Genomic DNA, 24,693 nt, shown 5'->3' with positions numbered 1-24,693 from the left:
AGACTGTCAGGATGACGAGCACGGATGGTGGTCCCTACCGTACAGCCTTTTATAGGAGATCCTCCAGAGAAGAGGGAAAGAAGATTAATTTCATTTTTATTCTGGAACGGTTTTGGAAAGGCATCCAGCGTGAGTCCACAGAGAATAGTTAAACACTTTTGGAGGAGTTCAAGTGAACAATATGAAATACTACTTCCATTCACATTTTTAGACAGTTTTGTTTGTTTTTCTGCTCCTCCCTAAAACAGAGCTGAAGATTAAACATTATATTAGAGATAAACCTAGGTGATGCATTATCTTAAACCTAAAGAGGCAATACATTTCCGAATATTTTACTTATTGTCAACAAATTCCATGTAAAGACCAAAACCAACAATGAATGGTCTGAATAACAGGCTTGTGTAGCCAAAAGCCTGTTGTAATTTTTTCCTTGGTAGACCTCCAGTGTTGTCCCAGAACTATAAATTGACATGTTCCTTCATTATGATGAACATGGGCATTATAGTTTGAGCCATTTCCACAGACTGTCCTGCTGCAGTGAAAAAACAAAACCAAAAAACAGCAGCACACAAATGTGTATTATTCCGCTGCTGAAAATAGTCCTCAACAAATGCGAAAAACTACAGTGCCCAACTGTTACGTGAAACGACTGAGACTTAACTAGATATTTTTTACTTGTTTTTAAAGGTTTACATCTTCAATACAGCCACGTAGCCACGGGTGTGCCCCAGATATGCTTGCCAACCCCTCATATTATGCTATCTAACTGGTTGTCAGCGACAGGTCATTATGGCAAGCTAGCTGGCTAGCTCATGCCTAGAGATTTAATAAGAAATCGAAAATATGTCAAAACAGAGAAACATTTTCAGAGGCTATGCATCGAGCATGAGGCAGTCAGCAAAGAGCCGTCTAGGAACTCGGATGCCGATGTCTGGGATGCTCCTCCACCCTTCGGCTCCTCTAAGCCAAAACTGACAGCTCCACCCACCGCCCCAGGCCACGATGCTGCTGAAACTGTTAGCTATTAATGGACATGTAAATGTTTAGTGAGTAGACCTTTGTAGTTTCCACAACTCAAGGTTTGACATCGCTGCAACAGTTGTGCCATAATGTTATCTGGGAATCGCAGAGGCAAATACTCTAAAAGATGTTTAAATAAAGATTTTTAAATTACTGTTAGGGTTGATCTGCATGTCACTTTTGCTTTGGTGCTTCTTGCACACCTTATAACCTCACTTCTGTGTTTAATGAACTAGAATGGTCTAGCAAATGCATCATTTAGTCTTGTTTGATTAACATCTGATAAAATCTGCACTGCCCAGCTGTGTCAGGAAAGCATCTGTTGTTGTTTTTTTTAAATGAAACTCTTTTCTAAAAATGGAGGGGAAAGAAATTGACTTGGGGCCTCAGACAGGGTAAGGAAGCCAAGTGTTAGCAGACAGATTGAAGCACTCTGGTTTGAGTATTTTCATGACCTTTGTTGACAGTAAGACAAAGATAAAATGAGGGCAGCCTTATCCATTAATCTAAAAACAAAAGAACATGCTGACTATTTATCGTGACATTATTCCTTTATTTATACAATACTTTTCAGTTTTTCTAAAGATGAACATGATCAACAACAACAACAATCTCATGACAGGAGCAATTAATCAGTCACTGAATCCAAGCCAGAATGAGGGCGACAAAAACATCTGCAAACTTTTTTTTTTCATTGTTTTTGCTGTATGCTACTTCTTTCAAAACTTCCACACAACGGCCCGAAAGTGATCGCACATTTTCTTCTTCTTTTATTTGTAAGAAGAAAACAAGTTAAGAAAAGAAACTTTACAAGTATCACAGTGAAATTACTTGAAGGGGGTAAGAAGTGCGCAGTAGTTGAGACGTTTAAGCATCCCCAGATGGTTGTAGTTGAGCACCCGGCTGTCTGCCAGTCCACTTCACCAGAGGCACTACCACCCAGAGCAGAATACTCTCTGCTGGTAAGTGTCCAAGTGTGGAAAAAAAAAAAGGAAAAACACTTCTGTTCTCTTTCTGTGATAAACACCAGTCAAACAGGGAGAGAAAAACCAAGGCGAGATTACTTTAAGACTTCACTGACTGGACTTCCTTTTAGCAAACTATCACTCATCAGGAAAGATCATTTCATGTGGCATGCACACTGTGAAAGAGACACGTTTCCTTTCTGTTTTGTGATACAGATTAAATAACACAACACACTTAAAATGATTTTAGCGTTTTCGCTCATTTGTTCCCCGCATTTCATCTCTGAGATGACGGCCGTTGTTGGGGAACAAGCTGTACAGTTCAGCTGGTCAAACATCGCACTGAAAAGAGGCTGTCCAAACCTTTCATTAACGTGAGTAATGACAGTTAATATGAGGTGATAATAGCAGAGTTCAGACAAACACGACTCGCAGGCTGTTAGCGTTACAGATTTAACAATAACACAGTTGTTAGGGCTGAACCAAACATGGGTTTTACAACGTATAGGTAAGCTTTGCTATTTTATCTTTAACCCTCAGTGCCATCTCTCTTTTCAGCACAAATTCAGCTTTCCATTTATGTCAGTTATTGAACTTCATTGTAAAATACAATTGCTAAAAATACATGTTAACATGGACTAAAAAACAAACTGAAATCATTTCTCACATAAAATTAAGTAACACATATTCACACCTCACAATGCACACTCATGCTACATTTGTAGGTTTTTTCTCAGTTATTTGCTTTATTATAATAAATAATTAGATTTTCTGTCACCTATTGTGTCCATTCCTGCATCTGTCAAGGCCAAATTATTGTTTTACTCGTGCAGCCTCCATATTATTCAGTTGTGTGTGTATATACAGTATATGTATATATATATAGATATATATATCTATATATATATAGTTGTGAAAAATATGTATAATTTGCACCATTCAACGTGTTAAAATGAATACATAGGCTAGATTGTTAAATTCTAAAGATTTAGAGAAAGATAAATATCCAGATGGGGTTGGATGCAACTCAGCGAAATTAGAAAAAATAAAGAAATTACATTGGTAGCATTTTAACATTATGAATATTGATATTAAATATATGTATTCAAATGATAAATTCAAGTTAACAATTTACATAATGGGAAGTAATGTATGATTAATAAATCAAACCAAAAAAGAGGTAAAAATTCACAAACAACAATAGTCAAAACAAGTCTATGTTTTGCTGACGATCCTTTGTGTTAAAATACAACCACTGGTTAATCTAATGGCGTTGTTATGACTTCTCTCTAATCAATAACAGTGTTTTCACTGATGTTACACATTTGAGTGACCTCACTGCCGAGCCACAGTTCATGTTTCTCCCTCTGAGCTCTTCCTCTTCCTTTGAAATAAAAGCAGCATGTAGTCGGGTCGACTGAGGTAGCTACGAGTCCCTCGTTCTCCAGCGGAGGATGAACTACTCACGCATCTTACCATGTGTGTGTGTGGGTGTGTGGGTGTGTGAGCCTCACCATCTGGCCGCCATCAGATGCCCGAGCCGAGGTCCTGCTGACAGTCAGAGCCAGCTGGCTGACTGGACAACAGTGCAGTTGTACGAGAGCAGACCAGAAGCAGACGGAGGCAGGTTACTGCTGGCTCTGACCCTCAGAGTGGGAAAAGTACATGACCTTGATCGTGATAAAAAAATTACCAGACTTCAGTCATGACACGCGTTCAGTTGTAAAAAGCTACAAAACGTATTCATTTATACTCTTTTGATTGCTCCCATTTAAGGATGATGATAATTCTTGCTTTAATAATACTTTTAATATTGCATTTAAATGTCCTGTACATATTTATGCATGCAGATGATGGAGAAGGGTGGAAGAGGGAATGAGAGTGAAAGGGCCTTATGTGTGTGGGTGTATGTTAGCTGTGAATTAGCCCTCTGGTTGTTTCCTGTATACATTAAGACATTGTAAGCAAAAGTCCATGGCTCGAGGCATGACATTTCATTTAGTAAACTTAGAATCATACAATACATGGATCAGGAAGAGGTTGCTAGGTCCACATTTCATAGCCTGGGGGTTTACTATGTGGGCAAAACTAATGAAACAGTATTGATTGTAAACAATACACTAAAGAATGAAATGACAGCATTCTGAACAGTGTTAGGAGCACTGATCCAGAAAACCACTTCCTTGTCGTGTTTTAGTCATTAGTTTTGTTATGTTGCTGACAAACTGTCAATCAAAAACTGTGCTTAAATACAAATTGAGATGCTTTTTCATGACTTGACTTGTTTTCATTTCATGTTATTTTATACTTAATTACACTTCAGAGTGAAACTTTCCATTTCACATTTATTTAATAGCTTTTGTTACTTCACAGATACAAATTGTCATAATAGATAATCAACTTATAAAATATAAACAAATCAGCTACAACTTTAAAATGCTGCGCACGCAATATATCATAAATGCATCAGGAATAAAAGTCCTATAATCTAAAAATGTAATACTCAGAAAGGACCAACTCTGCAAAATGGGTACTTGTACTTTTGGTATTGTGAAGTTGTCTGATAATACTTCTATACTTGTACTTAAAAGAATGAGACCGGTGTTATTCCACACTTTTGTTATCGTCAATAAATCAAGGAAAACACCAGCGCACACTGTTCTTAATACTTCCTGTCTTTTTCCCTTGTCTGTGGCACAAAGCCCATTCATTTCTAGTGAAAACATAAATCTTTAAAAAACAACCATAACTATGTAGTTATATGTTTTAGGCTTTAGCTGTACAGGCTTCACCCTCCTACAAGACAATAATTGTAGGAGGGATTAATTAATCCATTGTTGGTGTGTTCATGGGATTTCTTGTCAGTAAGAAAAATCTAAAACATTCCCAGCCTCATCTGTTAAGAATAAATAGAAAGGTCTTGGCCTGTACTTGTATAATACTTAAGTAAATAAGTAAATAAATGACCTGAAAACTTCTTCCACTACTAAATGAGTTCCTTGTTCCAATGTAAGCAGTTTCATGTATCAGGTCTGGAAGTGGAGGGCTACTGTATTTCCTCCTGGATGAGATAAGAGTAGGCCAAAACCAGCCACAGCAGCAGTACAACACAGCGGACTGAAAACACTCCACTGCCACTGTCTGAGCCTTTGTAGCCTCTCTGTGATATCTGCCGTGTAGCTGGTGCAGTGCATCAGTCTGCTCATTGTACGTCATGGCGCAGATTTGAATGCGCTGTGGAAATTGCCAAGCAGCCTGGTGAGTCAGTGCATCATTGTTATGACCCTCTTCCTCAAAATGGCCCCTACAGACCAGACTGGACCAGGCAACAGCAGAAAGAGAACAAAGAATGGCCTCTGGCCTCGCTGTTGTTCCCACACTTATATTGCTAATCAAGGAGAGTCCAAGACAAAAGGATAAAACAGGCTTAGATGTCTGCATTGGCATTTGGATCAAAACAATATCTGTGGAGGAATCAGTTTGTAATCTAATACAGAATGAGGGCAAACTGGGAGACCATTAGCATAGAAATCAAAATGGCATGTTGCTAGCATATCATGTGTCCCCCTTTTATAAGTTCTCAGATCCGTTTATCCCTGCGAACATTTAGCCCAGTCCTGTCTGTTTTCAGACACATCATGCATGTTTTTGATGTGTCAGTGTCTTTTATTTTCTCTTGAGAACAGTGTGTTTGTTTTCCTGTGCATGACATCTTGTGCAATCAGGGCAGATCCCATCGGCCAAATAAAAAACAGCATGCTCATCTCGGCTGTGGGGCAGAGACGAATCCACAGTCGTAGCCTACTGTAGAACAAAAAATAAGTGTTGAGTTATTTTGTCTTTTTCAAACTTTGCAACGTTGAGAGAAAAGATCTGTAATCGTAAAATATAATACTCTAGAACAGAAGCCAACATGACAGGACAGTATATAAACGCTGAATATCTCCAATCTAGTAAATTGTTAACATCTGGCGCCCAGTGGTGTTAAAACACTACTTTTTTTTTTAAAGGTTTCGTCTGACTCCTTGTTGCTGTAATTTGACAAAATGGTCGTGACATTTTCAGTGATCATGTATTGTGTCTTTAGAGGCGAGCCTGGATGCCCGGGAGGTCTGGGGGCAGTGACTCATGCTTAAAGCCTTTGCGCCTGTGACATGGAGAAAGGAAATAAGAGCCAGATGCCAACAGATATCCACAAGCACATGGCTCACAGGACGGACCCTGTTCTCTCTGTGTGTATTCCCAGCAGTCATACACAAAGGATTCAGGTGCGACTCAAGTGATTTTCCAGTGGCGATTTTACGTCAAAGCCCTGGCAATATGTTAACAATTCTCAGAAATTCACCTTCAGAACCAAAAGTAGGCCGACACTTACACGCACACACTTTGTACAGTAAGATGCATCTTGGATTTTAATTGTTTACTCTGCAACCTATAATTTTGTCCTGGTTTTTATGATGTTTTTTCCATATTTTGGCGGGGATGAACATGTTTCAGTTAAAACAGATTTTACCAACCATGTTTTAGATTAGTAAAGAACTGGCACTGATGTTGGTTTCCGTCAGAAATATCTTAATATACTGTGGTGTGCTGCCAGTAAATCATTCAAAAAACCGAGATCCACCAAACAGTGGAACTTTCACCATCTGCTTATATAGTTGATTCAAAGGTTGAACTCAAGAACTCGACTTCATAAACTGCAGCTTTCCCTAACTTTTTTTTACACAATGTTCCCCTTTTCATTGCAAACGCTGGAGCAACAATTGCCTCTTTTCTTTTACTGGTACACAAAAAATGGCAATATAAAGTTATTACGTCAATGGAGATGGCTTCAATTTAGCATGCAAATGCTGTTTAGCGAAATTTTTTATTAGCGAACAAGTCAGAACATGGCACAGCCGGTGATCAGACAAACTTGAAATGTCAGTACGTACATGACATGACAAGAGATTGACCTGGGTTGGAGAAGGAGTGAAGACCTTTCCTCCTCGATGGTGATTACATGGGTGGGTATGAGTGTGTTTGTACAGTATGTGCGGATGACGAAGATATGTCAGTAAGGGGAGGGCTTAACAGAACCAAAATAACTCTGGAAAAAAAACAGACAGAAAATAAAAGGAACAACTCTTTTTTTGTTGCCTCCACCTCTCCCCTTTTGTACTATTCTTCTGTGTGAGAGGTGGGTGTATTTTTTTTATCCGCACAAAGAATTAACACAATGGAGTGACCAAAGGAAATTGAGTTCCACTGCCATCATCAGTTTGTTGACAGGCTAGATAGCCTTTTAGCTCAGCTAGCTGTAGCACATTAGACAGCATGTAAGTTTATCTTCAAATATCACATTCATTTTGATACTGGTGTGGTCCAACTCACATCATTCTGCAATACCCAAACAATTGTATTGTATTGCTGTACATTTGTATTTCTTTAAACCAATCACACTTGTGCAGAATGCAGCCCCTACAAAATACTGTCAGTAGGAACTTGGGAAGCAAGTCCTGGCATTAAAAATGGCTAAATCCCAAAAAAGACAAGGTAGCAGCTACTAGCTTTTTTACGTTTGTACTATTAGCAACCAAGTTAGAGGTAGGGTAACTTGTCAACATCAGCATGTAGGTTGCTAGCTTGTGGGTCGGTGTTTCCCGTAGAAACGGTGGGTTTTGAAAATGCTAACATGCAGATAAGGGAGGAAAATGCCAACAAACTTAAACTTACAGTCTACATCAGGTGAGTCAAACTTATACCACCGCTAACAACACAGTGTTCACACATGACTTGTAACCCACTGTCTCTCGTTTCCCTGCTGGGGCTCAGCCTGCAATCAACTGCAAGGAAAATAATTTGGATGTTTCCATTACTTTTATTCCCCTTCCTTTCAACAATAGAAAACACAATACATTTAAAACACATGCTGACATTATATTTTAATGGCTGACTTAATGTGATTTCAGTTGGACTTCAACAGCAAGCTGCTAGCTTAAAGTAAAGAAAGTATGTCCAGAATGTTTTGTTGTTTTTATGGGGCTATTAAACTAATGAACTCATATGCAGGCAAACCAGCCCGGGAATTCATTAATCTATCAGAGTATGTAAGATGATGATGGTTAAAGAAGGGAAAGGTGAGTCTTAGTAGAGAGCCAGGGATTGAAGTCCTGCACAAAGATCAAATAATCTTTCGCAGCCATATAAAGAAGCCATTATCCTGAAACGTCTGGAAAATAACGCCAAGCCTGAAAAATCCAAACCAGACAACATCCTGCAACAAAAGACTTAAGTGGGATGGAGAAAAAGCACACTAGTAAATTCTCTCTGGACTTCCACCTATACTTGCTGACCATTCAATAAGCCCAAGGTGGATGCCACAACCACAGAAACTCTACCCTCCAAGCACCATACAAACAGTGTACCTTGGCGCTATTACAGAAACTAAGGTAAGCTCTCCAGAACCAAACAACACTGCCTTGCTTTTTCAAGCCTGCCGCTCTGCTACAATTCCTGCAAACCAGTTATAGGAGTTTACATTCCATGTTGAACATTGTGCCACAGTGTACTTAATTCACATCATTTATACTATTCTCCTGTGGTAGAGGAGCTGAAGAAGACAGTTTAATTTACTCTGCATGATCTTGTTTTATCCTCGTCCAATTCCAGAGAAATCCCATTTTCACAGCATCTTTATTACTAACTCTGACAATGCAGAAGCCACACGTTACACATCCATTCATCCATGTGTTTGGGATGCTGCACAAGTCGGCTGATTCTGCCAGAAAATATAAATTAAAAAAGCTAAAACGTTTCCCCTTGAGGATGAACAGGGTGTATCATATTAAATGGTGGGGATAAAAAGATGCTCTGAAGAAATCAAATCTCTTCAGTGAGGGCTCTCCAGTGAGCACTACGCTACACTAAAAAGACATATCTGGCAGAGCTGTCTCCCAAATGCAATAGCCGTGAATGATGCATCAGCTTGCTGTATTAAAAATCAAAGACTATTCTTTACATCTGGAGAACATGGAAAAGGATGGGATGATTATCCAAAATATGCGTGTGTCTTCAGAGCGATCCATCATTTGTTATTAATCAGAGCAGAGAAGTAATCTATCATGGTACTTGAAGAGGCGAATTACAAATCCATCTTTCCATGGCTGACACATAATCACACTGTGTAGGGTGGAAGAGGTAATTAGAAGATGTAGCGATAAGATGTTAGAAAAGGGTTGTGGTTTGTTGTCATTTTTAAATATATATATGTTCTGAGGTCAAATACAGAAAGCGTGTCTTCATAAACTTCTAAAGGGCAATTCCACATGTACATATGGTATCAAGACCGCACTGCTAGACGGCATTTCTCAAATGTGACAAGTGATGTAGCCAGTTAAAGTGCTATAATTCAGCCCTGATGTGCTTTAGTTGCATTTAACAACTTACGTCTTTTAGAGAATTAGTCACCTGGACGTTTGTAACCTGATACTCATCCCTCAGCGAGTAACAAGAGTGACAATGTGGGTATTATAAACAAACGCTGGGGCTAAATGGTTCGAGTTTGTGTGTCAGTGACCCGTACCGCTGCTGCTTGTTCACATAATTCTTTTTAGTTTGACGTGGACCCTGATGTGACTCATGGTGTTTACATATTCCACCACATTCCACACAGAGAAAGGGATCAGCCACAGTAGGTGTCCGGTGTGGTCGAGGTCAATTAGAGCCAGTTCATAGCAGAGAGTCATCAGCATATTGTTTAAACTTGTCTAATTGAGTCACTTTGAAATTTCTTACTGCATAAAAAAACAGCCCATTAATGCAGCATGAGACATGGGCCAGTTAAATACATTGGGGGTAAAATGGATAATACATACACAAATAAACGTTCTTTTGCACTTTCTGTCTGATTATTACGGTGGCGTAATAATGATGTATGCATATTATATAATAATTATACATACATATTATATAATTAGAGAATAAAATTGTTGACAGATGGTGTATTTCCAGCCCAGGGTACAATAATCGCTGCCTATAGAGTGTTGTAGTAATCAGTCCTAAACCCGGATATCGGTTAGCATTTTTGCACTTATGGTTCCCTCATCTCGAAGCCTATTCTGGCTTTTTTTTAGTATTTCAATAAACAAATCACAATCGTCCTGGGCAGCACTCAACACTTGCCCGTGCGAGACCTGGCATCAGAAGGTTTTTACCATTATTGCCTTTTTCAGCTTGTAGGTTGCTACTGTAGCTTGGAGGTTGTTGTTGTTACCTGTCGTAACAGGGTGAGGGGCAGGCGGCCACTGTCAGTGTTTACCAGTGTTTTCCACACATAGATTTTGCTTGGCCGACCAAGTATGTTTGGTTGCCCATTATAGCATTTTTTACATTTCTTTTTTATCCATGCGAGAGAATGATACCATCTGGCGCCTAGAGGGTTAACTGGTGGACAATCTGCCCTCGCTCTACATCCCCCGTCCATGTCATCCGGTACCATGTTGGTTACGATAGTTTATAATTAATTAATTAACTAATGACAAGCCTGTTCTACACGAGGCTCACCTGCTGTTGAGAAATCGGAATTAGAGGTGTGGTTTCTGAGTAACTTTATAAAACATACTGCTGACAAAGAAAGTCAACAAAGCAGACACAGGGAGAGAGAAACAGTTAAAATGGCATCTGGACGATTACACATTAAGAAAATTACATGAAACGTAACCTTTGTTTCATGGTCTACTGGTTAATATGAATGAATTCTCTGCAGACTGTTTACATTAATTCACTCACTCTACGGCCATGATGTTGAAGTTTTTGACATGTTTTACTTCTTTTAGATGTAATCCAATTCAGGTGACAAAGATAATTTGCCTCCCTAAGATCTGATCAGTGAGAGGTTGCTGTCTCCACTCAGCGGTTGTACACACAGCGTAGGACTAATGGAGCGCACTTGCCTCTGTTTAAGTGTTTCCATATTGCCAGATTGCCTTTAAGTCATACATTCTACATTTGACCCTTCTGCCCGGCCAATTCACGTGTCATTAAATTCTGGGAAAGCTTAACGTTCCCTGGCACTAGAACACAGATAAACCAAAATGGCCCCACTCTTTTTGTGAGCATGCTGCCAGAATATCAATGTGATTTGGATGATTTATTGACTTTTCTATGCTTCCAGTGCAGTTGTTTATGGAGTCCTTAGAGTATTTCTCATATTCATGTATTCTACTTTCAGTATCCACAGCGGGTGTGGAGGTATTGACATACTGTAAGGCTGTAAATCCAGATAAAAAGCAAGCCAGCCAATTAGTCTTGAGTGATGTACCGATGGACACAGGAGTGACAATTAGGAGAAAACAGCTTTAAAAATGTCTTGCATTTCGTTACTAGTAGCTGCTATAGTAAACATTTCATTTAAATGATGTTTTGCCTCAGGACAGCTCCTGGCAGAACACTAACTTGAGCCCTAATGGAAGGCATTAAAGAGAAATTAAGAGGCCACATGGACGCACACTTACTTGATCTCCCTGCTACCCAGCGACTCTGGTCTTTACCCTCTCTGCTTAGATGAAACTTCAAAGGAGGGGACGTCAGCGTGAGTAGCATTAAGCCATAACTGGGAACAGAATGAAACGGAGCCGAGCTGTTCCTACAGCAGCTTGTTGTGCATCTGTATATGTTTCACTCTTTATTTTTTCACTGCGCGGGAGTTTATTTGATGAACTGACACACTGAAAACGATTTCTTTGCCAGGAGCAGATGGTGCTGAGCTGAAGCAAGATGATCTCAATACACAAGGCCCTTATGTAGCATAACTCAGCCGTCACAGTCGCTAACTGTTGAGGAAAAATTATTTGAATAAGTCCCAAAAACTCACGCAGATACAGTGAATACCAGGACAGAACAGTATCTGTGAGCAGTGCACAAATGCTTTTCCACAAGCACGGGCTGGGACTAGCACGCACTTGACCTTCCTTAAGCCCTTATAACTGCATTCGCTTGTTTGTCAAATTGACAATTCGTGCACACAGAGCAGAAATGTCAGGATGGTTCTGTGCGCTCGCATCACACACAGGCCTGTTTTTTATGTGCATGGGTTTTGAGACTTATTAACTGCCATAAAAGATCACCATCAAAGAGATGATTACACAATCTGCAATACATTTATCCTGCAAACTACATGCAGAGTAGAAACTGGGGCTCAGGTTTATTCTGATGAAAATGACAAGGCACGTTTACTGCAAATCATCCTCATACAGGTGTACTGGAAAATGTTCCACCTTAAAAGATCCCGGTAGTCTTTATGAATTTTACAGCTCGTTAACATTATCTAATAACGATGAAAGGGCAGCGAAACATCGTTTCATTTTTGGATAAGTTAAAAAAAAAAACATGAACAGCGGTCTCCTCTGTAAAAGTCTGTCTGTTTGTTTTCCCAATACGTCCATGACAACTGCCTCCTTATGTGTACTTTGTTGTTTTTGACACCAAGACACCTCACTTCCTCAATTACTACGGCCAGGGGAGGTTGCCACCTAACAAAAAACATAAACATGGGTCATAATAAGCTGTTTTCACAGTCTTTTTTCTGATGAGGACAGGCTGGTTTACAGGCAATAACATTACAGAATACAGTTATGCTGCATTCCAGACAATGTCGGATTTCCCCAGTTGAAACTTCTGACATCTGCTGACATCCGACTCAAAGCTTTCCAGGTGCTAGACGACCAAAAGTGAACAAAAAACTTGGCCGACCGTAACAAAATGATGTGTCTACACACAATTGAACCCTCTGCAGTGCAGCTTCTGTGTGACATCAGACAACTGGGAATTCAAACCTTGAGTGGCGTTCAATCGTACTTTCCCTAGTAGGAGGTCGGAAATGTTTAAGTTCCAAGTTGTCTGGAAGGCAGCATAAGTTCTCATGCTGTTTCATTCATGCGTTGAACAATGTTTAATTACATTCTCATCAGTATTAATACATACTGTCATATTCTCTGATTTGGATGATCAGGGGTTAACACCTGCCTTGTTCACTTCGTCAGTGTAACAGTACACCGGTTTATGACCTGATGCTGACATGTTTTTCTGTATTCCCTGTAAAATCTTAATTAAAAGGCATGATATGACATGAGCACAGGTAAAATCGGGGCAGTGCTTGAAAGACAATATGTAACTAAATCCGTCAGGAGAGAAAAATCCACGAAAACAACAAAAACTGTGTTTCATAGCAACACGGAAGGGGAATTTATATACATATTAAAAGCAGATTTATCGGACTATTTGAAAAAAATATTTATGTATTTATTTTTTGGTTTTGCAAGTGCAGCTGTGATCTCATTGGATACTCTCATTTCTCAAATGTTTTTCATTATCTTTTAGTGTTTTCACCAAATTAAATTGTTTGCAACATATGGCTCATGATTCATGGAATTTTTAGCATGTGACAAACGTTTCGTGACCATCCTTATCAGTGTCTCCACAACAATAATTTTTTCCTGAGGCAATTTATGTTTTCTTGAAGAACTGAAGACAAATTATTCCATCATGTGGCCGATGTGATCAATGTGTTTTATAACGTAAAATAATAATAAAATAATAATAATAAAATAATAAAACATAATTACTTCATCCTTGTGGAATTGCGTGCTTTCATTTAACATTTCTATTTGCATCAATGTCTCTTTGAACAGCTTCATTTCTTCTCTTGTAAAATATTATTTGTGTTTTTAATCATACTACATCTTTTCTTAATTTCACAAAAGTGATGCCTAAAAAATTCAAATTATTTTCACTGGATCATTATTCAAGTAATGATGCCTGTTCTGCAGCCTGGTTCAGTCCTCTTGTGGTTCATGATTGCTTCTGTGACTCATGGCCTTGATCTTCCCAAAGATTGAGTCTGCGCTAACAGCTCAATCAGCCCCATCTTGAAAAACAAGAATAAACCACACCATATTCCTCCCTTTAAAGGAGTGTGCCTTACAGTCGGTCAAGTGCCAAGCAGTAGTTTCTTTTATGCTCTCGGTGCCCATGTACCGAAACTTGTTCGAACAATTTTAGGTGGTGCCGTTTGACCGAGAAGCTTTTGATCACATTTGTTTGATGGTGGAACATTGGCGGCTTATTTTGACCTTGCAAAGGCATGTAAGCAAGTTTTGTAAGTCCCAGGAAGAAAGTACAATATGAATACAGTGGAGTACTCAATTCTTTTGACCAATAAATCCTGCAAATTAAACAACAAAATACGTAGCGTGTCCACTTCCTTCATAACAACACGCAGAAGCAAACACCTGTCCCTTCCAAAAATGTTCAAAACAAAAAAAACCGTCTTATGATATCACAATGCTATCGTTAAGGTTTGGTAAAGTCACCAACTCGGTTAGGCTTAGTGAAAGATTATTCTTTGAGTTAATATAAGCCCTTAGGCATTTATGTTATGGTAAAATGACCACTACAGGTGTGTGGCAATATCTGTATTTGCAGAGACCCTGCCCTCTGCCAGCATTTTCTCATTATTTTGTTATGTTTAGGACGTTTCTAGGTGTCAGCAATTCTAGAGAAAAATAGCTGATGCTTGACTCTCATTCTGAGGTAATAACACAATTGGTGGTTAGCCAACCAACACACTTTAGGATGGTAAGCCATCAACTCAGAGTGTTGACATTTGACAACCTGGGAATGAGTCTCCACGATCAACTATCTTTCTAAAGAATCACTTAGCCTAATGCATCTCTGAAGGGTGTGTTCAAATACAGCAGTGACAAATCCTGCACAGTGTGCCGTTAAGGAAGTTGACTCTCAGTGGCCATCTCCTTTTAAGTTACAAACATGCAGCAAACCATTACACTGCAGACATCCTGCTCATCGCACGAGCTGCTCTGAATGATTCAGCATAAATACGGCGATTGCATGACAGTAGTTTTCTACTCAGTTATGTAAAATAAAGTTAGAGTTGCCTATGTAAATGAAAGGAGGTAGGGTAAATGAAAGGCCTAACCTGTGTGTAATAACACCCAAACGTTTCACCTACTTATAGGCTGATGTTAATTTTCTGTGATGAAAACGCCCTCCCATCCCTCTCCTGTCAGCCAGTCTGTATGATCATTTTTAACACTGAAAGGTTGAGGACCCCAGCTTTAAATGACCACCACAGCACGTGTGTCAACTTGTAACTGAGAGGGAATTAAATTGTGAAATTGTGAACACGATGCTAAATAAAGTTGGTTGTGTAATGCTATAATCTCGTATCAAACCACATGAAAGAGGTTTTGAACCCATTCGACGCCACATGTGTTCTAGTAAATACTTCTCCTCAACCGGAGCACGACACTCATGTTTCATTTTGGCTTTTTACGTAATTCTGGGTAAAATTAGTTGCAAAACAACTTTAATTGTTGTTACAAAGGCACAATTGTAGTTGGTCATGGGCACCAGGTGCTGATGCAGAAAAGGAAAAAACTGAACAAAACATCAACAAGATGAAGAGAAACCCAAACCAGTCAGGCATTTTTTCTCAGGCAAACACAGATGATGCATTTTGATTTAAAAAATGCATTAGAGTAAAGACTAATAAGCTCCCAGGACAAGCCCTGAGGCTGCTTCGTTTGAAATTGAACAAAACACAAAAAAGGCGCCATTGGATCAGGTTGTACTGCATTTGTATTACTCTCCAGCAACTGACAGACGTCAGTAATGTTTTGTGGGCCGGGCTCAGTCATGGCAGCACAGAGCGACAGAGAAAGAAACGAGGAAAGAGCACGAGAGGCAGCGATGGGATCCCTTCTCTTCCTCCGAGAGGAGTGACATTTGGAACAAAGAGCCCAGTTATGCGAGCAGCTCTGTCTGGGACAGGCAGACTGACAGAGGCAGAATACTCCCGGCCCGCCAAATCAACCGCCCACGTAGGGTGGGGTCACTCTGGGATGACTCATTCATACACACACAGGGAAACAGGAACACACACACACAAAGTGTACACTGTTCAAACCCAAAACTTCCTTAAAAACATCAGTCCTGTGAGGCCGAGCGTTGCAACTGTGCAAGGAAATGTTAAATGGAAACGTCAAAGGAAATAAATATCTTGTCCGTTCTAGCAGCGCTCGGGTTTGTCACAGGTTTTCTGCACAGGTGAAAGTGTTCCTGCTGGGATTGCCTGTCTGGCACGTCTTTCTCTTGTCACTGATAGTGTGTGCGTAGGCAGCCTTTGTTTTCACTTGCCATCTAGGCAACCTGCCAGACCAAATAAGACTTATATAGTTTGTTTCAAGAGCTCTCCTTTCTGAGATAGCATTTTACTCGGTTCCTTGGAAAGGCTTTGTCAATATTTCAGCAACCATTTAGTCACAGTAAATTATGCCGGCCAGACAAATAAACACCATTTACTGCAGTTTGTGTGGTGTTGCGATCACTGATGGAGGTCAGCTTTCTGCATCGTCGCCTGGAAAGAAAATGAAAAACATTTCTTTGTGCGTCTCTATGCGTCATGAGCTCTGTAAGAGGGAAATGATGAGATTTGGCATATACGTTGCTGCCATTTGCTGTGCTGTTAATGTTAATTTGATAACTTCGATAGAGCTGGCTGTTCCCTAGCAACATAATATTTGGCCATAAATAGAGACTAATGGACAAACATCGCCCGGCTTGGCTACCTTCCAAACATCACCTCTGGTTTCGATGGACACTTTTATGAATGATTACGCCTCAAATGCTGCAAGTATGAACTTTGCCATAATTGTGTTGTTAACATGAGTCAGAGGGACTCCCTCCCTCTTAAAAGATGTATTAAACAGTGGAGGAAAGTGGCTGTTTGTTTTCACACCTTAGCTACAAAGTGATCAGTCTTCGTTGGTCGGTCTGAAAAAATGCTTCGTTTATCTTTGTAAAGTGCAAATGAGATTTTGGTTATATTTCTGTTTTTGCTTTAACACTCAGTGAGCATAGAATAATGGATTTTTAAATGCTGAGCTTCCCTGAGGACATAACACATCTACAAAAAGTCGCAGATAACTAGTAGATCCAAGATTTATTTCCATTGTGGCCACTGATGTGTACGCAGACGTTATTGTGTGGCATCGTACTGCAAATAAACCAGCAGATTCACTGTATGTATGTCAATAAAATCACACCAAGTCAAGTAATTTTAATTTCTCTTCAAAAATGTGCTGATTACTTGTTATTTTAGATAACACAAAACCTAAAGGCACAGTACTGAAACTCTGCAAGAACAATAAAGGTGGATACTTACTTGTAGTTGAGGTTTCATATTTTTACAGTATATTTTGTAACACCAGATTATTTCTGTGCGTTAATGCGCTGCTGGATTCTCCAGAAAAACGCTTATCCGACCGTGAAAATTCACATAAATGCCCTCTCAAGTCAGAAAACAGTTTGGGAGGGCTTCACAGTGGCGCAGTGGCCCAAACCCCGGGATTCAAACCCAGGTCCTGGGTTTGAATCCCTCTGGGGTAGGGCCTTTCTTTGAGGAGTTTGCATGTTCTCACGTGCGCAGGTTTACTCCGGTTTATCCGGTTTCCCCCACCATCAAACATATGTACATTAGGTTGATTCTCCAGTCAGTGTCCCTGACCAAGGCATTGGCTAAGATCTGTCGTTGGTCCCCGGGCGCATACACATGCTGCCCACTGCTTCCTCGGGATGGGTTAAATGCAGAGTATCAATTTCACCTTGTTGTACATTGTATGATACGTGTGATCAGATAAAGATTCTTCCTCTAACATGCTCAGAAATGCTCAAACATGTTAGAAATGTACACATTTTATGGGTTTCAGCCATGGGCGTGGCAAAATGGCTTGCTTGTTCCCCCTAAAAAACACTTTTACCTACATGTATGAATTCTGTACAGATGTATATCACACCAAGATCTACAAAAAAGGCTCTCGGCGCCATAACCTAAAGGAATTCGGCCTTTTTAGAGTTTAATTTTAGGGATTACACATGTATTTAAACAAACTCCTCCAAGAGCTTTAACTATCAAATTAAATTATAAATTAATTCGTCAAGATGTACGTGACCTTTTTTCGGAACAAATAGGCTTGTGGCTGAGAGCCACAGACAGGGAAGGGAAGTCAGACAATAATATACTTTTTTATGGGATTTATTTAAAAATATAGAACACACCAACTTTATCCCTTTAGGGGAAAAGTCCTTTAAGATGGATTGTTTCAAACACATGGACTCGACCTCCAGGAAACTAATTGTTCCATGTGAGTTTTGATGACTTTAATCCATGGCTGTGTGAGGCTGAGCGAGAGCTATTTCAAAGGTGGAACGTGGCACTAACACTGCCAGGAATAGGAGTTTGATTCACGCCAAGCCGTACTTTGCACTCATTGTAAAACCCCTTTGGATGAAAGCGTCCTCCATAGGGCCTTATGTTATGTTATAATAAAGTGAGATCAAATAAACGGCAGGGGCAGAAGAATCGCTTTGGGATCGCACGTGTTTGGTTAACGCCAAACAGATGTAGGCATACTGTATGATTACTGCATTATAGCATGGATTGTATACCCACTCAGACAGGAAAGAGATGGCAGCTGTTAGCCATCAGCGTGGAGGCGCAGCCAGCCCCAAACTATAGGCCGCAGCCGTGCCTACTCAAACACACATGAGCGTATGCACATGTTCGCAAATGTACACGCCATGCAGCCGGATGTGCGGACACGGAGGAGCGTGTGGAGGCACGAACACACACAAACACACTGACAAACTAATCCCTTTTATCTCAGTAATCCGATGTTTAACGTCAGGGCCCACCGTACGCCTACCGCCATCTTAAAAAGTACAGAGAGCTTCTGCCAAATAACATAAACATCCTGAAATGACCGCTGCGCTGCGTCATAATTTTCTTTTCATTACAGAGCCTACTGCCCGGTTATTTCAAGGCTCCGGGTGACCCTGAAAACAGAAGTTTCCTCACTCCTCCTCTCTTGTTATTTAAGGAAAACTTCAGTGTTTCCTTATTTGCCCTCTCTCTGTCTGTGTGTGTGTGTGTGTGTGTGTGTGTGTCTCTCTCTCTCTCTCTCTCTCTTACTGGGTGGGGTTTGCAAGAGGCAAACTTGTGTGAATGATGTGGACTCTCTATAGTCATAGCTTTGACTCAGTCCACACCCTTGAACTTAAAGAGGAGTCGGGAGGAGGTGGAGCAAAGCTTGGAGCTCGGAGGCTTTTGCATGCAACATGTACGTACGCTGTGACCTGTGTTGTCTTTGTGCTGCACTCTGTGACTTTTGGATCTCGTCAGTTTGAGCGTGTAGAGGCATCAGGGTTTTTTTGTGTGCTTTTTTTCACCTTCTTCTTTTTTCTTTAACTTTCTCTACTCCGGCCGTGTGTGAGTTTGAGAGCAGTTTCTGCTTCAGTAAAGTTTCAGAGGTGAGTCAAGTTTGCATGCAGTGGCTGTTGTAAAGGTGAAAATGAAAGGGTCGAGGGAGAAGGGACGTTAATGATGCGTTCTGGAGAGTGGTGCTGATTTAAAGTTGTCTTTCTGTGAACTTTATTTTGTGAAGTTTTCAGAAAGTTTGTACATTACTGTCACTTGATATTTTCTTCTTCATTTGAGATAAATAATGAAGATTTTCTCTCTAGACTCCTCAAAATCAATTAAGCGAGAAGAGATTAAATGTTTAACAGCCTGACAACCACGATGTGTCTGCACTTTTATTGATTTACTTTCTTATTTTGTTTGTTGGTTGCTAATTTCACGAGGAAATGCGTTGCGTGCGACTGTCTTGTGGGGGATCGGGGCTTGATTTAACTCTTTATGCTGCAAAATCAGTTTTTCAAATATTTTACGTTGTAATCATTTCTCCACTTCTGAACTCAATTTGTCATCAGACTGCTTGGATAATCTGTAGTTTTTGAGCCTATATGAACTCAGAACCAGCTATGAATGCTAAAAAGCGCGTGAGCGAGGCCCATTTCGATGATTGCGACTAGAAAAGTAAATATTAATTAGACGGTTGGTGTACGTGGCACGCTTCAGATTGTTAAAGTCTCTGCTCAGTGTCTTTTTGCCAAACCTGGAAGATTTTCCATTGTCTTGCACTGATGGGAGCACAATTGGCTTCTCCATTCATAATTTCTTTGGCCATCTTCGTGAATAAAAGTCTCGTTTTTCCATTCATCAGAATCTGCTGCTGTTTCGTGTTTGCTGTCACTAACCCTTATGCTAATTGGAAGGACGTGTTTTTTCAGAGGTGATTCGCTTAATTCTGAAGTTGAGCAGAAAACTGACAAACAGAATATGAAACTCAGACCATGTGGCCCCTCTTGCCTCACTTTCTCTCTTTTTCTTTCTCGCTCTGTCTTCCTTCCTCCCTCCATATACGTTAAGAGTTGGCACAGAAGGAGGAAGTAGCCAGTCTTTTCCACCTGACATCACTTAGCCACTACACACACACTCGAGTACACACAATGGTCTCCCCCAGTTCAACGCTGCCCGGTTGGCTTTACTGGTTTGTCTGCGTTTCCTCAGCGAGCAGTAAAAATCAAACTGATACTGTCCAGAAAACCGGACCAACACACCAAAGTCTGACTGAAAAAACACACCTGCCTCGGTCTACATGACAGGGGGAGTGTGTTGAAGTAGGCCAGAGTTGGTTTACTTTCTTGACAAACTCAGCACTGAACAAAGGACTGGTAGGACCAGTAGCAAACCGTCACAGTGACAAATTGCTGTTTATATGAAATACGCTGTAAGGTGACGTCCCTTTTGAAAGCGTCCACAGCTTTCTTTGCTTTGTCTCGCAGTGTTTGTCACATTTCATTTCTTTTCTTTTTTTTAGGGCCTGAAATGCCCTTTTTATCCAGATTTCACGGACAGCGTAGTAATCACAATCGTATGTTAAACAAACTAAAATATCTAAATCAACTTCACTGTTTTGCCGCTGCAGCAAGGGAAAAACACAACAAACAATACTCGGATTTTGTGCAATTTGTGTGCAGCTTGCTGTTCTGTAAAACTGCTTTACATCAGCTTTGGGTCTAATAAAATCACACATCAGTGGAGGTGTACTGAGACAGTGTCCAGGCCTTGCTGATTTAATTTCATTGAGCCTGATATTTAATGCGCACAGTGGAAAACCAGGAAAAACGCTCCAAAAATCAAACATGTCACAAGGCTTCTTTTTACGGATTATCGTGTTTATAAACACTGGTTTGAATATTGTAAACATGTGTGATCATAAAAAAAAAAAAAGGGAAAAAAAGGCTTTTTAGATTTTTATAATCCAACAACAATTTGATTGGAGGGGAGGGGAATCCAGATTCAGTGTTGTGTTTGAAAAAATGTCATTGTGTCATTTACGTCAGCGAGGACAAGTCAGGGAAAGAAGAAATGGAGAGCGAGGAGGAAGGCTCAGTGACACACTGACACAGACTGAGAAATGAGACAGAGAGGTGAGCTAAGAGACAGAAAGCAGAGAATCAAAGCTCCAAGGCTGAAAGCAAAAAAAGCAGTGGAAAAAATGGAGGAAAACAAAGATGAAAGGCTAATTTCTAGGCGGTCGTTGAGTGTTGGAAGAGTGTGAGAGGATTTGTTCTCCTCAGTTTTGTTTACAGGAAGTTCTTTTAAAGTCCCACAGATGGCTGCATTCACAGAAAGGCTTTTTATTGCATTTTTCAGAGGCCCATAAACTGCCTATACCTTCATTTATGTGTGGGAAACTATTATTGCTGCTGCTGCTGCTGCTGCTGCTGCTTGGATCAAGGTCGGTCTCATCTTGAGTTTTCATCTAAGAGGATTGCACGCTCGCTGCAGGTCTAATGCCGACAGATATCACCTTCTGAAGAGATTAATGTTGTCCGCAACAGTGTCTGGATCTCAAAAGTGCTTATCGGGGGGGGGGGGGGTTTCTGTCCGCTTTTTAAGGTTGGTCCTTTTCACAACAAACAAGGAAGGAAGAAATAATTTTATCTTCTCTAACACTCACAGCAACACGACCACGAGCGATTTCAGAACAAATCATGTTGAGCTCCTGATAAGTCTGCATACAACCACATGATGTGATTGTGTAAAATGTCCAAATATTTTGTCAAGCACGTCACATCAGGCACGAGCACACTGAATTCAACATGTTGCATCCTATATAAATAGGCTATATTAATTATATGAAAGATTAAAGTGATAAACTAAATTATTACGTAAAGTGAAAAAATGGACAAGGTAAAAAAATAAAGGAATAAAACAGTTTTGGACAAAATTGACATGTCACGAAAATGTCAGTGATTTTTCTAATCATGTAATTGCTGAAGTCCTTCATCAAGGAAACAACTATAACTTATTTTATATCACTGTACATTGATTTATTTTTGCTTTTGGACTGTCGTTCAGATAAAAACAATTTGAGACATTTGTCACATTGAACTCTCTGAACTTTTGATGGATATTTATTTTCCACTATTATCTTATTTATTTCTGGGCTAAATGATTACTGAGTAAATCAAAAAACAAGCAGCACATATTAATAGAATATGAAAATGATAGTTGCACCCCTTATTATCATGCACTCATGCTCTAGTATATATAGGAGTAATGAAACCAGCCCTGTTGTTTGGTATTTTTGGACATCCCCTTCTGCTGATGTATAGAGCTTTCTACTTAACGGGTCCCAAGCACCCAAAATATACATTTTTCCTTATATAGTCCAAGACTACGAGTCCACAGAGGGCTCTTTAAAAAGCTGCAAAGCCTTACGTTGCCTCGGTACCATGTTGAGAGGTAAATAAAGTTAAGGGCTCCTTCAGGGCTGTTTTGAATCCAGATTCGCTGGGACGTGGATCTGTAAGAGATTTAGTGGGCAAGGAGTCTCTGCAGAAGTGATTTGGCTGTGGTGGCCAAACCTCGACTAAATTATTTTTGTTGATTTATTTTACAGGCAAACCGTCCCAAGGTTTGTAATTAGACTTATTTTTAGGCTTTGTTATTGAGTTTTACACATGTTGACAATTTAGACTTTATCTGAAAGAAGATATATGTTAGAAAAGATTAGAGGCAAAAAAAGAAAATCTTCAAACAAGTGCCAGCGGAGCTGTTAAACATGCATTTAATTATAAACTCATTATGTCCCATTTGAAGTATACACATCATGAAATACTAGTCCCTCATCTTTTGATTTAAATCACTAATAATAAGCACAGGGAATAAAAACATTTTTTCCAGCAAAAAAAAGATCAAAGAACATCTTTAAGCACTTTATCCTACTGAGATACTCACCACAAAGTTATTGTTTTGTTTAAGTTTGACCAATGATTTATATTGGCTATAAATCTAGGCTACTACTGTGGAAATACATTAAAATTACATCATAGTTTGATTAATAGTTTCAAACTTGTGGAACTTTGTTGTTTCATGTCCTTAAGCACACACTGTGCTGTGGCTTACAGTGGGGCTTCATGGCCAGAGATAGGCTTGGACTACTTGAGTAACTTAGCTAATTTGATAAAAATAAAAAAATATGATTCAGTACAAAAGAATATATCCACATACTGAGTCATGACTAAGTATGTGGATATATTTTATGTCATAGCTGCAGCTAGGCCCAAAAACACCAGTTAGCAAAAAGTGAGCAGGAAAGAAGGGGAAACATGAAATAGAAAAGCTATAAGTAGCATTGGCTAATTGATAAACAGTAGAAATATTACCTAAAAGTAATCAACATGTTAGACTGTTAGCAAAAGTGAATGGATAAATGGTGAAAATAGAGTGGTGTAGCAATGACGTATTTTTTGTAGGCTAACCGGGCAGTTAGCATCGCCCCAGTTCCTTCGACATAAAGCCTGTGGGATTGATGAACACCACTTTTGTGATTTTCAAAGCGCAAGTCAAATCACTAGAAGTAAAAAGCTAACGTTAGGCTAAACACATAACAAACTACAATGCGGTCGCATTAAACGTCAGCACCCCCGAGTGTCCTACTACACAATTACTTAACATGTTTTATGTACACAGATCAATCTACAAGTTGTAAAGTTTGAGTTAGTGTTCAACTTAAGTCCACCTGTAAAGACGGCCCAGTGAGTAGATGAGTCTCTGTGTTCAGTGTGATGACGTTTAATGTCCGTGAAAACTCTCATTTAGCCATTTTAGCCATCATTTAAGACAAATGAGCACTTGATTATTCAATTGTGTAACATTAAACTTTGTATTTTATGTCGCAGAACAAAACACGTATCTTAAGCCTGTGGTAACAACAGACCTTATTTCAGGCATTTAACCGAAAACCCATTCAAAAAGCCATTGATTTTGAGACGAGGGAACCGGAAGTGCAAAACGCTAACTGATTTCTGTGTTTTCAGACTCATTACAACAGCACTTCAAGGAGAGCTAGAAGTAAGCCTAGGTGATGGATTAGCTACTGGTGAACATGGACGGAGAAAAGTAGTAATAAAAACTAATGGATAAACAGTTACAGATAAAATAGATTGAAATTTAAAGGCATAAATTAACAGTTGAAACCGTTAGCTAAAAGTAGTGGATGAATACTGATGATGGACAGCTGATTATTAAGTGAAAAGTGATCTAAAAGTGATGGATAAATCGTTGAAACAGCTCTAATGGTTGGATCATGATTGATGGTGTCAATGACGGGGTACTTGTTTTCATCTGACAGGGCTGTGGGGGTACATCGGACTTAAAGGCTGGGAGCCACTGGCCTACAGGATGTGTTTTTGCCAGAAGACCAGATAAGTCTGTTAAAGTCAGTATTGAAATGAC

At 39.7% G+C, this 24,693-nt stretch overlaps 1 protein-coding gene across 1 annotated transcript in view; it reads right to left on the bottom strand.

The window, feature by feature from the left end:
* Positions 1-1,851: 1,851 nt before the first annotated feature.
* Positions 1,852-24,693, bottom strand: part of LOC311266935 (uncharacterized protein) — a 39,873-nt gene continuing 17,031 nt past the window's right edge. Inside the window, exons 4-5 of the mRNA XM_084369630.1 lie at positions 3,500-3,655; positions 1,852-2,034 (exon numbers count right to left, since the gene is read on the bottom strand). Of these exons, the coding sequence (XP_084225756.1) occupies positions 3,544-3,655 (112 nt within the window). The 3' untranslated portion in view covers positions 1,852-2,034; positions 3,500-3,543. The remainder of the gene's footprint in view (positions 2,035-3,499; positions 3,656-24,693) is intronic.

Source organism: Pagrus pagrus (assembly GCF_965226575.1).
Source record: "Pagrus pagrus genome assembly, chromosome: 12".
Taxonomy (NCBI): Eukaryota; Metazoa; Chordata; class Actinopteri; order Spariformes; family Sparidae; genus Pagrus; species Pagrus pagrus.
This window is presented reverse-complemented; position numbering and strand designations above follow the sequence as displayed.